At 41.0% G+C, this 17195-nt stretch overlaps 1 protein-coding gene and 1 long non-coding RNA gene across 4 annotated transcripts in view; both read right to left on the bottom strand.

Annotated features, from left to right (window-relative positions):
* Window positions 1–4035: 4035 nt before the first annotated feature.
* LOC124013837 lies at window positions 4036–6344 on the bottom strand. Its single transcript, XR_006834935.1, has 3 exons — window positions 6114–6344; window positions 4583–4731; window positions 4036–4280 (listed from the first exon to the last, which is right to left on the bottom strand). It is a non-coding gene; the product is annotated as an uncharacterized LOC124013837 (long non-coding RNA).
* A 1567-nt stretch (window positions 6345–7911) lies between these two features.
* The window catches only part of LOC124041216 (melanophilin-like), a 109749-nt gene continuing 100465 nt past the window's right edge, over window positions 7912–17195 (bottom strand). For all 3 annotated transcript variants that reach the window (XM_046358551.1, XM_046358557.1, XM_046358567.1), the window contains 3 exons: window positions 14411–14482; window positions 13991–14036; window positions 7912–10494 (listed from right to left, as the gene is read on the bottom strand). In XM_046358551.1, the coding sequence (XP_046214507.1) occupies window positions 10445–10494; window positions 13991–14036; window positions 14411–14482 (168 nt within the window). In that variant the 3' untranslated portion in view covers window positions 7912–10444. The remainder of the gene's footprint in view (window positions 10495–13990; window positions 14037–14410; window positions 14483–17195) is intronic.

Here is a 17195-nt window from a genome sequence, read left to right as displayed (position 1 = left end):
AGGCCACCAAATGTACAGCATTAGACAGTACCAATTTTGGACTGCCTGAAGGGTTGTGCTTGTATTCTGAAAACGTTGGAGTATTGTGTTCCACAAGTTACAGAAAAAGCTGACTCAAGTTTATCCATTCGGGTATAGAGCGTATTGCATTTGGCTATGCCGGATTAAGTAATATAACATGTCATTCTGTAAAATAATTTCTCTGTATTTAATATTACCTGATTAAGCTAATCAGGTAGATAATTAACTAGAAAGTCAGGGCACTACGAAAGAATGTTTATAGAGCTGTTATCTTCTGAATAAACTCTTAAAGACCTGGTAATCTTTTACATCAATAGCAGTCAATACTTAATCATCACCTTGTTTAGTCTCATCTGAAAGTGGTACATTCTTGATTATCTTCACGAACCCTGGCTAACAAGTTGAATCAGCAATATTTACTAAATACCTAACGAATCACACGGAATCCCATATACCGAATGGATCATACATTGATTACAAATTGCAATAAAGGAAAACGTCCCTGGTGGACGGAACAGATACGATGGCTGATTACACAAAGTGAGGGGGTTGGGTTTGAGTGAAAGAGCAGGAAGGGAGAAGGGAGAAGCTATGCTATCATAAATACAGTATCTTATGTATTCTAAATTACCGCCCATTTGGAAAAGGAAAATGCAATAAATATTTACTCTGAGCTCTGCTTCAATAGGTTGGTGGTGGATGGAAGGCCGTGTTGCCCAACAGAGATCTCCCTTGTCATTTGAAGAGTGTCCCTGGTGGTAAACTGAATATGTTGTAGTAACCTCGTTGTGTGGTAAACGGGATACGGGATAGGTCATCCGTCCTTTCCTAGCCCACGTTTACAGTGGCTGCTGCTAACTCTATGGCTAGGAAGTATCACTTCTGGTGTGAATAAGAGTTCAAAGTTCATGCCAAGTTGCCATGCTATATCCTGATGCTATATTCTGGCTGGTCTAGTCGAAATTCATCCTTTCGGCATGGAGGTCGTCACCTTCACATTGAAATTCAATGCTAATTTTGTTAGGTTCTTGCTGAGGTTATCTTAGTTCTGTAGGTGGTCTTTGTCCTTCTTACATAGGGCTCTCACCCTAATGTACCCGGAACAGCTTATTATCTGAACACTTTCAACATTGGACTATCGCCCTAATGTCATTGGAACAGAAAGGTACATTTTCGTCAAGGAGGGGAGAGAAGGGTGTGTTTCATAGTTTATAACCAATGTCGCTTCACATGGGCGGGCCACTGAGTGAGCAGAGCTTTAACCTTATGAAAACCCAATTCTCTCATTTGGAAGCTAAAATTACATTTAATCTTTTCACAAGTAGTTTCAAATGTAAACATTTAAATTGCACAACAATTCAATGTGAATCTGATAACTAGAATGTGTAAACTTTCCAAGATACAGTTTATGTTGTCCTTTCATCTGCCATTATGTCTCAGATGCCAACTGATCTGAAATCATATTCATTGAGTACCTACGTGTCACGGCTTCTAGGAGTAGTGGGTGGAGGAGTCAGGCGCAGAGAGCAGGGAAGTTCAAAACGTGGATCTTTATTCCAAGAACAGAGTAACGGTCACGCCACACACAAGGGTGCATAAATACCCAGTTCTTCAAACAGGACTAAACTGTCCGGAAAAACGGAATCCACAATAATCCACACACCATGAACAGAAAAACAAGCCCGCACAAAACCCGACGGGCCTACCGGGTTTAAATACCCCAAAACAAAACCCAAACAAGAAACAGGTGAAACTAATCAGGCAAAATTAACTGAAACAGAAAAGGGGATCGGTGACAGCTAGTAGGCCGGCGAAGCCGAGCGCCGCCCGAATAGGAAGAGGCACCATCTTCGGCGGGATTTGTGACACAACGTATGTTTTCAACTGGCTGGATTACTGAAATATGGTTCCTTTCCCCTCACCTTTTGATGTTCCCAGACTCTATGTTTAACAAAGGCTTTTCAAGAGTCCTTCGGTAGAGTCAAAATAGAGGAAAGGGAGAAAGGTATTTATGGGGGGTCATAAACCTTACCCACAGGCCAACGTCATGACACAACCATCAGTAAATCCCATAATTTGAAGGTGTACACAACCAGAGATACAGTAATGTAGGTCTCCTGTCCTTCATGAGATCACCAAATTAAACACACTCGTCATGACTTTCCCTTAAGTGTCCACGGACCACTCCCACATTCTCAAAAATAGAAATATTGTTGAATTATTCAAACTTGATGTCCAAGTATCTCTCTGTGTTCCAGTTTACATTCCAAACTCGAACATTACAGAGCATAGGGGCAGCGTATTTTATGACCGACTATAACACAGCCGGCTTCCTGCTCTCCCCCTCTACGAGAGAGAGCACGCTGTAGAGCGGACCCACTGTAACTGGAGAGTTATGACAAGTTACACAGGAGAGTTATGACAAGTTACAATCCTAATGCCTTCCCTCTGTGGAGAACCCCATGTGGCTCCTAAGTGTATATATAGTCTTCTGCAGCCTTCTCTGACACTCTCCTCCTTCTGGTGCCATGATATCTGACTGTAGAACTCTCTCACCTCCCTGACTTTAGCCAGCCGATCCCTGGTTTGTTGCCTTGTCGGCGTTCCAATTAATCCCAAAGGTGTTCGATGTGGTTGAGGTCAGGGCTCTGTGCTGACCAGTCAAGTTCTTCCACACTGATCTTGACAAAACATTTCTGTATGGACGACCTCGCTTTGTGCACGGGGACATTGTCATGCTGAAACAGGAAAGTGCCTTCCCCAAACTGTTGGCACAAAGTTGGAAGCACAGAATTGTCTAGAATGTCATTGTATGCTGTAGCGTTAATATTTCCCTTCACTGGAACTAAGGGGCTTAGTCTGAACCATGAAAAACAGCCCAAGGCACTATGCATTCGGGCAGGTAGCGTTCTCCTGGAAATTCAGATTTGTCCCTCGGACTGCCAGATGATGAAGGGTGATTTGATTTTAGGCTTGTGTGTGTCTGCTATGCCATGAAAACCCATTTCATGAAGATCCCAATGAATAGTTATTGTGCTGACGTTCCTTCCAGAGGCAGTTTGGAACTCGGTAGTGAGTGTTGCAACTGAGGACAGACAATTTTTACGCTCTATGTGCTTCAGCACTCGGTGGTCCCATTGTGTGAGCTAATGTGGTCTACCACTTCGCGGCTGAACCGTTGTCTCCTAGATGTTTCCACTTCACAATAACAGCACTTACAGTTGACCGGGGCAGCTGTAGCAGGGCAGAAATTTGACAAACTGACTTGTTGGAAAGGTGTCATCCTATGATGGTGCCACATTGAAAGTCACTGAGCATTTCAACAAGCCAGTTCTACTGCCAATGTTTGTCTATGGAGATTGCATGGCTGTGTGCTTGATTTTATACACTGTCAGCAACGTGTGTGGCTGAAATAGCAGAATCCAATCATTTGAAGGGGTATCCACATACTTTTGTATATATAGTGTATCTAGCCAATCAGCTACAGGCAATTTCCTGCAGGTTTGGACCCAACCGGATGCATCCGTTTTCCAGTGGAAATGGAAAAAGAGCCTGATGCGACTTCCACTTTTGGATTTGAACAACAAGACACTCCATCTTAACTCCTCCTCCATATTTACTGGGTTGGTTCAACAGTGCAGAAGAGAATCTCTTCCAACAATTCTTATGCTGTAGCCCTTTATACTTTATCACTTGTACGGTGTTCCCTACTACTTTAATCCTATGTTACTAGTATTTATACCCTAGTAATCGTTATACCTTGCACACATTATTAACTGTCTAATAATAGGGGGTGTCGAGGGAAAAAAATGAGCCAGTGTTAAAAATGCCACGGACGATTTTTGGTCCAAGTCCGGCCCTGAACCTCCCTGTAAAATGACTGTAATATGAAGCGTAACTAAAAATGTTGTCCAGAAATGTTAGCGGTTACAATTTAGAGTCAAAGCCAAGACAAATGCACATTATGCGACAGATGTACTGTATGTAAAGAAGAGCAGAATTCACCATGACACGCTAGTTTCTAAATGTTTTTATTCAATCACATCACTTCTTAATATACAAACAACAAGGAGAAATAAAGAGGCAAAACAAGTTTCATGATGTATTTAATCCGTTCGCCAGTCTTTGTTTTCCATGTTGGGAACACAGACTATGTGTGGCGAGGGCCAGCCTTTGGATTCTCCCGTTCGTCCGTCGCCCAAAACGTCCTACTGGTCGGATCCCTCGTCCTGTGTACCACGAGGCATTGATGTCTGGATCTGAGTGTCACAAATATTTTTTTTTAAAGGAAAAATAGAAGACGCATAACCTTTCTGAAAATAAATAATGACGTCAACGTTGGGGGAGCTTGTAACAGAATCTGTGGGGTGAAAGCGACTGTGGGAGAAGTTAGAAGAGAAGGAGGGGAGTGTGCACAAGAACATGGTAGGAGAGAGTGAGTGTGTGAATGCGGTCCAAATAATGAAAGTGGCGAGAGCGACCATATGACTTTATAGTAAATTAGTTTGAGTTAAAGGAAAGATAAAGAGTAAAGAAAGACAGAGATGGGAAAATAACATACTTATCTCCATGGATCTCTGTGGATACCCAACGTGTGTCTTGGATAGAGTCCGTGAGAGCAGTAACATGAGGGCGTAGAGCACCGCACACACCCTCATGGTCATCATACAGATGTCGATCACTGAGTCCTCGGCTGGGGCAGACGTCAATCTGGAACAATAAAGTTTTACTTTAGAATTGAATTCTGCTAAATGAGCATAGGTTCATAGAAAGTAAATAGCATTCATCATGCAAATAATAATATCAATCATTGATCAACCAGAACCAATTAACATAACTTTATTGATTATAAAGGTGCTATCGAATAATGTAATATATAATATAATAATATATGCCATTTAGCAGACGCTTTTATCCAAAGCGACTTACAGTCATGTGTGCATACATTCTACGTATGGGTGGTCCCGTGGATCGAACCCACTACCCTGGCGTTACAAGCGCCATTCTCTACCAACTGAGCTACAGAAAGACCAATGTGTTCATTGAATAACAATCAGAAGATACAGTACAACAGAATACCAAACTCCTAGGACATGTCTGTCTTCTGTTGCCAAACTATCATAAGCGCAATACACTGACTACTAAACCATGCATGAAACAATTCTGTAAACATTGCATGGACTTACAAGAACATAACACAATACCCTAAGTGTTGAAAACATTGGGAACACTCGCTCTTTCCATGACATAGGCTGACAAGGTGAATCCGGGTGAAAGCTATGATCCCTTATTGATGTCACCTGTTATTTCCACTTCAATCAGTGTGGATGAAGGGGAGGAGACAGGTTAAAGAAAGATTTTTTAAGAATTGAGACAATTGAGACATGGATTGTGTGTGTGTGTGCCTTTCAGAGCGTGAATGGTCAAGACAGGGTGCATGGGGTATGATAGTAGGTGCCAGGCACACCAGTTTGAGTGTGTCAAGAACTGCAATGCTGCAGGGTTTTTCATGCTCAACAGTTGTGTATGAAGAATGGTCCACCACCATAAGGACATCCAGCCAACATGACACAATTGTGGGAAGTATTGGACTCAACATGGGCCAGCAATCCTGTGAAATGCCTTCCACACCTTGTAGTCCATGCCGACGAATTGAGGCTGTTCTGAGGGCAAAGGGGGGTGCAACTCAATATTATGAATTTTAGGTTGGAAAAATGTTGGTTGAAAAAAAGACAAAATGCCTTTATATTGATTTCTTTTTGCAAATCCAATCAGTTTTCCATGTTGATTCAACGTCATCACATAGATTTTTGGGGGGTTCAAATGACGCAGAACCATCATTGATTCATCCAGTTTTTGCTATAGGACTTGGCTATGAAAATGATTGCAGTGCTTCTAAAACACAATTTTAAAAATAGCATTGGTAAATCCTGGGGATAGACTGGTCAAGGAGTTCACTTGACATCAAATATGCTTCAGGCGTGTAGAAAAAAAGAATCAAATTTGCTGAAAATATAACATCTATTAAAATAAAACATCTTAAGAGTTAATTCAAGGGAATTTAAGAGTAAAGAATAGAAGTGAAAACTTACAATGTGGAGAAGAGCCAAGTATGGCTTTAGGAACCTCAGGCTTCAGGTTGTCCCTCTGCTTGAATGGAGAATCTAAAGAGAATCTTCTGTTCCGATGGCTAGCTACTAGAGTGTAAAAAGTATGATAGACCAGAGTTACTCAGTGTATTTAGTCTATGGGTCTAGGGAGAGCTGTCTTGGCATGCCTCTGCTTATCCTGTGCGGTGGATGGAGTTGAGGTGTACGGCTGTAGTGGCGAGTCATTCAGAAAAGGACCTGCTCTGGAAGTAGGTTTATATCCACACAGAGGGGATGCTGATGTCACATTGCACGCACACACACACACACACACCTTGTATCTACATTGTGTCTCATTCCACTTTTGTGTACATGGATATTAAACATTGACATCTTTCTCATGAGCCTGTTATTACTTGAGGCAAGATAATAAAACAATTTATTTCTCGTTTTCATGCGTCCTACTGTATCTGTACATTTGGTGACGCTACGCACATTAGCTGGCTAAACCTGACCTTACCCTACCACTTAACAAACCCTAACCACTCGTTAGCATTCATAAAATGATAGACTTTACCCTAACCACTTGCTGCATGTTGCAGTTTTATAAATAGGTATAAATGAAAGTTTAGCAAAAAAAAAAAAGTAATGTGTGGTTGAGAGGTGAAGTCACACATGCATATTCTCATACATTCACACAAAGCCAATCATGAGCACATAGATGACTCACATCCTCAGTGACACCTATATCGGCATCATCTGAAATTAACAAGATATACATGCAAAACCATGAATATGCACAAACTATACAATGGTCTGAATAAATGAATAATTCAAAGGCAAGGTATGCTTGCTTTCTGTAAATAGCTATGACCACAATCCTCCATTCATGGTCCTACTTTAAATCTTGGAATAAGGGGTGAGAAAATGGAGGGGCGCAGCATATGGAATATTTTATGTCCAGCAAGGGGATTAGGAGAGTTATTAATGTTATTTAACTACATTATGACGAGCTTCCATAATGTATTTAAGGGTTTATTTAATAGAATGAGTTGTGCAATCCCACTCCTTCTGCATTGTATGTTTTATTGGATAGAGTAGAGTGCAGTTGACAGCTTGACCACCCAGGCCACACAAGTGCAATGTGGGTTGTGCAGATTTTGTCTTGACCATAATGGGTGGTCCCATATAGATAGGACAAGAGTGAAACAGTATGTGTTGCGCAGAGTAATGTGTGGTAGCTATCTGTAATGGAATCCCTGCAGTGTGTCTACGTGCACTCGCAACAGGCATTCAGCTCGTTCAGAGGCCATTTCATGACAAAGCTGGTGATAACGACATGGAAAACATCTTAGTCTCACACCAGTGGACCTCAGCGAGGTCTTTCAGAGGGATCTTAGTGAGAGAAAAAAATCATTTTCGCTAAGGCAATGGGCGGGCACGTGGCATACTTTTCAATAAGCAGCCCGAAGAAAACTAATATCCTAAGAGTATCTGATTCCGTCCCTATGTCAAAGGAAATGTCGTGATCAAAATATCGCCGTGTTTTCATAGACGGAATGAATCCTATGTCTATGGTTAAATTATGACGAGATAAGTCTCCATCCGCAAGAAATACAAAAAACTTTACAAGGCTACAAATAATTATTGGTGTGTAAACCTGTGGCTGAATAATAAGACCGATGAGGAAACATATGTTGGGAGGAAAAAGTAGTTGTTGAAATAAATATCATTGACCTTGAATTGATTGAGTCATGAATTACAAAAGTGGAGGCGTGAATAAAAGACAAACACAAAAACATTGACTTTGTTTACATTTTAATTAGTACAATGTCAAAGGTGTTACTTGGCACTATAGTATTGGAAACATGGTTCATATACTTTGTAGTGATGTTCACACTAGGATATCTACTAATAAATATAAAATAGCAATTAATGGTTCATGCAGAGGATACAAATTCATTCAAATTAATTCATTCAGATGACTACAAATGTACAGAGCAATTCAGAGCAATTCAGTAGTAGAAAAGCGTCTATTGTACTAAAAACTACATGAATGATACTTTACTGTTTAACATAGTACAATAGCGGCAATCAGTTCTAAGCTCTTGCATCATTCACGCACCCATGTTTGTGTGTATATCCTGAATATATGCCCTAATATTCCAGCATCAAATTGCTGTATCTATTTGAACAGTCTCCTACACTGACAAAATTAAATGTCCCTCTATTCCCTTTATAGTGCACTACATTAATGGTTAAATAAATACAATTAAAATAACTACTTTTGACTGTAACCCCATAGGACTCTGGTCAAAATAAGTGCACTACATAGGAAATAGGGTGCCATTTGGATGCATAAAGGCCCGGCGTAATGAGAGGGCCCTTCCAAATGAAATATTGAAATACTGATGATTTATTTGACCGAGACGAACGCCGACAGAAAGACGCTTCGATCTCAGTTAAAGCATCCGAGCGAGCGAAACAGCGTTTCTCTGTCTCAGTATGTGTAAACCATGTATCTGATGCTATCTGGACCAAAAGAGTATGGCATGTCATACTATTTCTGTCCACACAGCATCAGATACATGGGCAACATATAGAGGGGCGCTGTTTCGCTCGCTCGGATGTTTTCTCCTGTGATACAGCTTCAGCAGAGAGGAAGTGGCGAAGCGTGAGGGCTCCTTCTTGCCATAATCTGTCCAGTATAAATTCAATGCGTTTCTATGGGAATACCTATTGTTAGGTTGGAGACATGAGCAACTCGTCATCATATACATATCTCTAGTTTCAGCCTCTTGCTAATTGGTAAGGAAAGTTGGCGTGTGCACAGTTAAGATGCTGGATTGCCCTAAAGTAAATGCATGTTTCTCCCAAATTATATAATTACTCCTGTGTAAATAAATTAATTCAAAACACTTCACCAGGGAGCATGATTTAGCCACAGAGGATAATTCGCTTCTTTAAAAAAAATAGCAATGGATTTGTTCAAATCACAACGGCTGTCAGTGAAAAGCGTCTAAAAATGTGTCTTGAGTATAATTTAAAATACTGCATCAAAAAAAATGGTAAGGGTCGTGTGGCAAAAATATGGTACGTCTCTCTCCAGAATACATGCATATGTAGGAAAGTGCCTATTTGGCAATGCCTTATTTCTGATTAAATCACCACGTAACGTTACACCACACATTTTTTTCTTCATATCACACAAGTCAACAAAGTGTTTTTTTTAAACATCCATTGCGAATGATTGTTCGTCAGTATTTGAAAAATCTTCCCAACACTCCCAGCCTCGATAATCAAAGTCATTGATTTTGATACATGAAAACGTTATTATTGAAAATGTGCGTATAAAAATAATCAGAACTGTTACGCAGAAACTGGTAGGATAAATAGTCAGCTTCCCCGAACTTGAAACCCACGAGCTGCGGATGGGCTTTACTATTACACCAATAAAAAAAAACTGTGAACGTGCAAGCATGTGCACGCATGAGGTCCCGTGAAAACAACGGGCCCGCCTATGGAAAGCAAAGGCAGTCCAAATGATTTGTTCTGGCGCCTGGTCTGGACGCAGACCATCACTCAATCTCTTGTCCCTTGATGTCAGAAAGCATATAGACTGGAACCCAATGGAGAACCATATGTGCCTCCTGGAATTGGTTTATCAATTGACCACTGAGATTTGGTTTCTACAAAGTATATAATATATATAATATATGCCATTTAGCAGACGCTTTTATCCAAAGCGACTTACAGTCATGTGTGCATACATTCTACGTATGGGTGGTCCCGGGAATCGAACCCACTACGAACCCACTACCCTGGCGTTACAAGCGCCATGCTCTACCAACTGAGCTACAGTGTCCCCATGAACCCTATGGAATGAAGCCTATATGAGAAACAGCTGCAATTATCTGGAGAAAACCCTACATATAATTGTGTAATCTGTTAATAGTGAAGTTAATAAAGCTTTGCAACAGGCTCATTCAATAGTAGTACAAACATGAGATTACAGTTAATGTACTATGGATGTCTAAGTCTAGTCATAAGTACATTTTAATAAAGTTGGCAGTTACATCATTGCTATAATGTTTAAAAAAATGTTTTTTTACTGTTCAGCAAATGCATTAAGACATTGTAACATGAAGCATAACATTTCACATTCTTGAATATAAATAATATTAGAAATAATATTGGGTAAATGTCATAAACAAACAGAGAGATAATGGCATTATTAGGTTCAGTTCACAATAACGTATAGCCAATGAAATAACTTGACACAAAATGGACTCCTGCTCCAGCAGATTCTCTGTTATAAGAATCACTTTACTCAGTTACAAGATGCTCAACTTCCTCCTCAATGACCCTGTGCCATTACTGGTTTCTGCAGAATGGAGAGAGTGAGAGTGAGAGAGAGAGAGAGTGAGAAATGGGGAGGAGAGGGAGAGAATGCTTTGATTCCATTTGAGAGTGATTGGACGATTATCCCAAACATGACTGACTTATAAAACTGGGACATTGGGACACAAGAATAGTTCAAAATGTGTCACATAAATACCTTTGATGCTTAGTTGTTAGGTCAGCTGAAAAAAGACTGGGACCACAAATTGTAAATCATGCCGATGATTATAACTAATATAATTTAGGGCCACCTAAAATAGGCTGAATAACTAACTATACCTAAGAGGTCGATGAGAAAGTGTTGTGTGTGTGTGTGTGTGTGTGCAGTATTCCTCCCACACATACAGCGATCTCATAAAACTCTTGTAGAAGTCTGGCAACTCAACGCATACAGCAATCCTCCACTAAGAACCCTCTTAAACCGAACTAGGGGTGTAACCACGTTTTAAATCAACACGAATAAGAAATACATTTTGGCATTGAACAGCACCACAAACAACATTCCCTTCCTCGCCTCTTTCCTCATCCCTCCCTATTCTCTGTCTCTCATCATATTCCTCTTATCAGCGTTCAAAGCATGTGTCACTGAAATGGCGGCAGTGCAAAACAATCGAGGTCGATTTCTCTATGGGATAGAGAACGTCGTTGAGCGCACCACAGTGTTTAGAGCCTACACAGGCAACTGACGATGAAAAAAAGTGAACAAAGGCTCAGCCAGAATGACTCTAAGCCTCACCACCCTGTTCTAATGACTATGCAATGTAGAAATAAGTGCATGATTATACCTCTGCAGCCTTCCATTTGGATCCCAAACAAGAGAAACAATGTTTTGATTCTTAGATCCACACCATTTTATGAGCTCCGGTAATGAATTGATTACCCAATGTACCCAAACAACAGAAACCCAATCAACACACAGATTAACCAAAACCAACCACATGTGGAATAAACCCAGAGAGTATGAAGGAGTATGCCAACAAGAGAAACACCACACAGAGCAACCAGTGCTTAATTTGCCATAGAGCTGTAGAGTAGAGGACTTGCAAAAGTTGCACACATTGGGCAACATTTTGGTAACCTAGAGTCCGGGAAAAATGTGGCCTTTTATAAACACATTTCATGCAATTCTACATAATTTTAGATGACTGGAGACTGGAGATATTTTTTAATACCTCACAAATGATCAATATGTCATGCTACTTTGACACTGACATACTGAGAATCTGAGATCAATAAAAACAACCTTGTCTTGAATCCATCAATAGCCTAGACCTAGGTGTGTGGTGGAGACACATATCGTAGGCTTCAATATGAGGAGGAAATTATAGTCCTAAAAAAAGCTTTTCCATTTCACCGACTCACCCAATGATGCACAGCTCACTCAACGCTGATGGCTAACACGCTCGTGCCCAAAGCTTATCTCTCTCGTTTTACTTTGTAAAACAATGTTGTCCGCACAATATGCCGAGTTGGAAGGGGATCATTTGGTAGTCTACAGACAGATTAGTCTTCTCTTTTCAGCAGGGTCCATTTGTTTTCCAAACTGTTTTCCCGCAATTGTATTTGAACTATTGCGAAAGGCCTGTTTTGGTTGCATGCTGTTCACTGACAATTTTGCCACGCATTCCCGACTGTAGGCATGCCTAGAGATTGGCCTACACATAATCCACAGCTAGGCATTTAAAAAGAAGAAGCTGTTCACTGACAATGTTGCTGAGTATTCCCGACTGTAGGCATGCTTAGAGATTGGCCTACACACAATCCACGGCGCAGCTGTGGCTAAATTATAGGTCTACTCATTTACATACATTTACATTTAAGTCATTTAGCAGACGCTCTTATCCAGAGCGACTTACAAATTGGTGCATTCACCTTATGACATCCAGTGGAACAGTCACTTTACAATAGTGCATCTAAAACTTAAGGGGGGGTGAGAGGGATTACTTATCCTATCCTAGGTATTCCTTAAAGAGGTGGGGTTTCAGGTGTCTCCGGAAGGTGGTGATTGATTGACTCCGCTGTTCTAGTATTCAATATTATTTCATTTCTTTCTGAACAGACAGCATTAATTCTATAACTGTGGCAAATGTATTTCAATTTGTCATGGGTGCTGCGGCACTTCCAGCACCCTTCCATGGATTTGATTCTATAAAGAAATAAATGAAGTGCAACACTGGAGAGATGAGAGTTGCAGGCTCATGTCTATCAGAGCAGAGAGAGGGAGATGGATTATAGAAAGTGAATCTCATTTCAGTTCTGTGAGAGACACAGACGCGCTTCTCTCACCACAGCAATGGCCACGCATTGGTCTATTAAGGCCACAATGTTACGCAAACCATAGGCTAAACCCGGGCCGGCCCAACGCAAATCAATTCTTTGTATATCAGGCGCGTTTTCACATTATGTTTTTTAGGGGACAGGAGAATTACAGAGGAGTCAACTTGAATTAACTTTAATAGCTTTTATTATAATTTTTACATTGAAAACTGATTGTTTTTCATGCCATGAAAGGTACTGTACCACATCCTGGCAAATGGGATCCGAAACAATACAGTCAGAAACAGAGGTGCTGGATCCGGCACAATTTAAGCACTGAGAGCAACCACAAACCAACAACAGGCAAGCCAACCCAGCCTGTATAAGCCCAGTGTAACCAACCACTGGTGAACCCATCACCAGCCATCCTGAGACTGGGTCGTACTCCACATGATGTGGTGCCCTGCAGCTGAGGCCTTCCCACTGGGTCAGGGAGCCGTTGTTGAATGACTGACTTCCTCTGAAACTCTTCCTCTTCACACAAGTTGCGCCCCAATGTCTCCTTCCTGAAGTGTGCACTTGTTCACTACTCCCAACAAGTTTAAAACATTGGATTGGTGCAGGCATGGGCTAGAGTGAGTTTCCATATACCACTAATTTCCTTTCAAATCCATGAAGGAAAGTGAACAAGTGCACTTTCCTTCATGAGATTATTAGAAAGCAACCACCGTATAAAGTTGTTTGTAACCTCTCTATAAAGTGTTTTTGGGGTCCCCCACAAGCATGTCTTTTCTCATGTAGGGAGGTTTCCGGTAGCGTAGTTCTAGATCTGTTTGTGCTGTCCTGCCAACTTCAATCACCATAGGAGTTTGCAAGACAGCACAAACAGATCTGGTTCCTGGTGACACATTAGTTCAACTGTAGCCCTCACTCTGACATAGTGCTGTCATAAACGTTTGATAATACCCTTCACTACATGACATTATGACGATCAACCAGAAACATATGATAATTGACATACTATAAACCTGTAACAATGTATGACACGGTTATGACTGTCAAAAGCATGGGAAGTGTTCCAAAGTTTCTTGGCCAATTGGTACACTCAGGAATGAGCTCTGCAATGTTTCTCAATCCTATCATGTTCTAAGTGAAACAAGGTTTAAGACTTTAGGGTTACGAGCCCCTGGAGATTCTGCAAGCGCAGCATTTTCGGTTCTTACTTGTTGGAAGGTCATAGGCACTTCTTCTTTGGGGAGGGACGGTTGACTAAAAGAAACAAGAGAGAAGAAAAAATAATGCTATTGTGAAGAGGACCCTGGACGCACATGAAGACTCAGCAGTAGTCTGATTCAAATTAGACACTGAGACTTTCCACACTCTGTCTATGCTCTGTTATGGTGACATGGGAGTTGATCTGTAAAAAAAGTAAACACGCTTGTTTCATCTCTTGGAGAGTGCCTTGTAATCAGTCTATATGGCTGAAAATGTCACTTTAAGAAAAATACACATATAACACGATGTTTTGTTTTCCATAGTATTACGCAATCTACACATGAGGGTCCTGTTTTCATCCAAATCATGAATAAGTACAGAGATACTCAAATGTGATTTTCACAGGTCCCAGGCTCTGCCCACCTTACCTTTCTCCTGGTCATATCCACAGACATCCCAGCAGCACTCAGGGCAGCGATCTTGTTCTCGATGTCTGTCACCTTCAGGGGAAAAGGACATTTACTCAATGGCCCTGTGTCTCCTGGACCCAGATTAAGCCTGCTTTTGGACTAAAAAGGTAGCTCAATAAAACATCTCCATAGAAAGTGTTTTTTTCGTCCAGGAACAGATGATTTTTAAAGACCTTTTCTGAACAATGTGCCTCCATGGTTTGAGGTGTATGGCTTGAGATATGCTGGTTGCCCATCTCTAACGGTTGACTACACTAAGGGGCAGTGGTGCGGATCCAGGCATAAGCTGCATAATCGGTTGCTTAGGTCCTGATTTGTACGGGTCCAGGTTTTGCAGCTCTTTCAGAACATTTGCTATCTGGATTTGGGTAAAGGAGAACCTGGAGAGGCTTGGGCGAGTAGCTACGGGGGGGGGGCGGAGCTGTTGGCCGAGGTTGGAGTAGCCAGGCGGAAGGCATGGCCAGCCGTTGAGAAATGCTTGAAGTTTTCGATAATCATGGGTTCCGGATCCGAAGTAAATATAAGAACTTTAGAAAAAAAAGCAGATCCGCCCTACATTGGGTGAGTCGGGTTGCAGGAGAGTATTTCGAAGTTGAGGTTTAGCAAATTTTTTAAAAAGATATGCGAAGAAAAATATGTAAAAAACGATATATACAAGGGACACAACACGACAAGACATCCGACTGCTACGCCATCTTGGATTGTTTAGGTTACGTGATTGACTGCCTGCACGTGCCATTTGTATCAATAAATCACTATCAGAAAATGTTTTGTGTGGTATTATTGATATTACTATTTTATTCACATTTTTCAATTACCGGTGATCTGTCGACCCAAAGATGCTATAACAAAATGAGGTGAGTAAGGGTTCAAACTTCTTCCATCATTCTTAAATGGAAGAAGTTTGGAACCACCAAGACTCTTCCTAGAGGGAGGTGTACCAAGAACCCAAGAACCCGATGGTCACTCTGACAGATCTCCATAGTTCCTCTGTGGAGGACAACCAACTCTGCAGTTCTCCACCAATCAGACCTCTATGGTAGGTTGACCCGAAGGAAGCCACTCCTCAGTAAAAGGCACATGACAGCCCGCTTGGAATTTAGGCATCTAAAGACTCTCAGACCATAAAAAACAAGATTCTCATGTCTGATGAAACCAAGATTGAACTCTTTGGCATGAATGCCAAGCGTCACATCTGGAGGAAACCTGGCACCATCACGATGGTGAAGCATGATGGTGGCACCATCATAATGTGGGGATGTTTTTCAGCGGCAGAGACTCCGAGACTAGTCAGGATCGAGGGAGAGATGAACGGACCAAAGTACAGAAAGATCCTTGATGAAAACCTGCTCCAGAGAACTCAGGTCCTCAACCTGGGGCGGTGGTTCACCTTCCAACAGGACAACGACCCTAAGCACACAGCCAAGACAATGCAGGAGTCACTTAGAGACAAGTCTCTGAACGTCCTTGAGTGGCCTAGCCAGAGCCCAGAATAGAAGCCGATCTAACATCTCTGGAGAGACCTGAAAATAGTTATGCAGTGATGCTCCCCATCCATCCTGACAGCGCTTGAAAGGATCTGCAGAGAAGAATGGGTAAGACTCCCCAAATACAGGTGTGCCAAGCTTGTTGTGTCATACCCAAAAAAAGACTCAAGGCTGTAATCGCTGCCCAAGGTGCTTCAATAAAGTCATTAGTAACGGGACTGAATACTTGAATAGATTTTTCAGTTTTTCTTGATTTATAAATTAGCACAATGGGATTGTCATTATGGGACATTGTGTGTAGATTGAGGGGGAAAAAAACGATTTAATCCATTTTAGAATAAGGCTGTAACGTTACAAAATGTAGAAAAAAACCTATGGGTCTGAATACTTTCCGAACGCACTTGTCTTTCATGTCAAACCTAGACTTTCAAATCTCTTATCCCTCAATGTTTGACAACTGTAATATTCACATTATTTCTGAGCCTTTATCAGAATCCCACAGTTCAAAGCATGTGTTTCTAGGCGTTGTAGATTTGAAACCAAAATGTACTTTGAGGGTACTATACAATATTATGTGTTTAGAACATTTCACTGGAGGGTGTCAGAGTTCAACAGGTTAGTAGTCAAAAGTGTTGTATTTGGTCCCATATTCCTACATCAAGCTTGTAACTCTACAAACTTGGAAGCATTTGCAGTTTGTTTTGGTTGTGTTTCAGATTATTTTGTGCCCAATGTAAATTAAATGGTAAATAATATTGAGTAATTTGAGTCACTTTCATTGTAAATAAGAATATAATATGTTATGAATGAATCCTAATTAATGAGTGAGGAAGTTAGAGGCATAAATACAGAGTTGTAAGACTCAAGTCACATGACTTTGACTCAAGTCACAAATATGATGAGTTGAGATTCAATTTATTTTATTTTCTATTAACTTGAGACTTAATTTGGAGCATTAAGACTCGACTAACTTGAGACTGATCACATGAATTTACCTGGCCAGGTTTTGTACCGTTTTGTCACAAATTCAGTCAACGTAGCATCGCCATTGCAAAAAATCTTGCAAAATATTGGCCCATGGATTGAACCCGAAACCTTTCACTTTACCTAAGTCGGGTGGGCTAGCGAAAAGATTGCTGATTTCGTCAAATTGTAGGGAGATAGGATTGCCATAATAAATAAACATGCGGTTCCAAAAAGTTTTGGTGATCAAGAATATTAACTGTTTGCAAGCTCACCAATGAAGGGGTATCAAG

The sequence above is a fragment of the Oncorhynchus gorbuscha genome, linkage group LG01 (genome assembly GCF_021184085.1).
Source record: "Oncorhynchus gorbuscha isolate QuinsamMale2020 ecotype Even-year linkage group LG01, OgorEven_v1.0, whole genome shotgun sequence".
NCBI lineage: Eukaryota > Metazoa > Chordata > Actinopteri > Salmoniformes > Salmonidae > Oncorhynchus > Oncorhynchus gorbuscha.
This window is presented reverse-complemented; position numbering and strand designations above follow the sequence as displayed.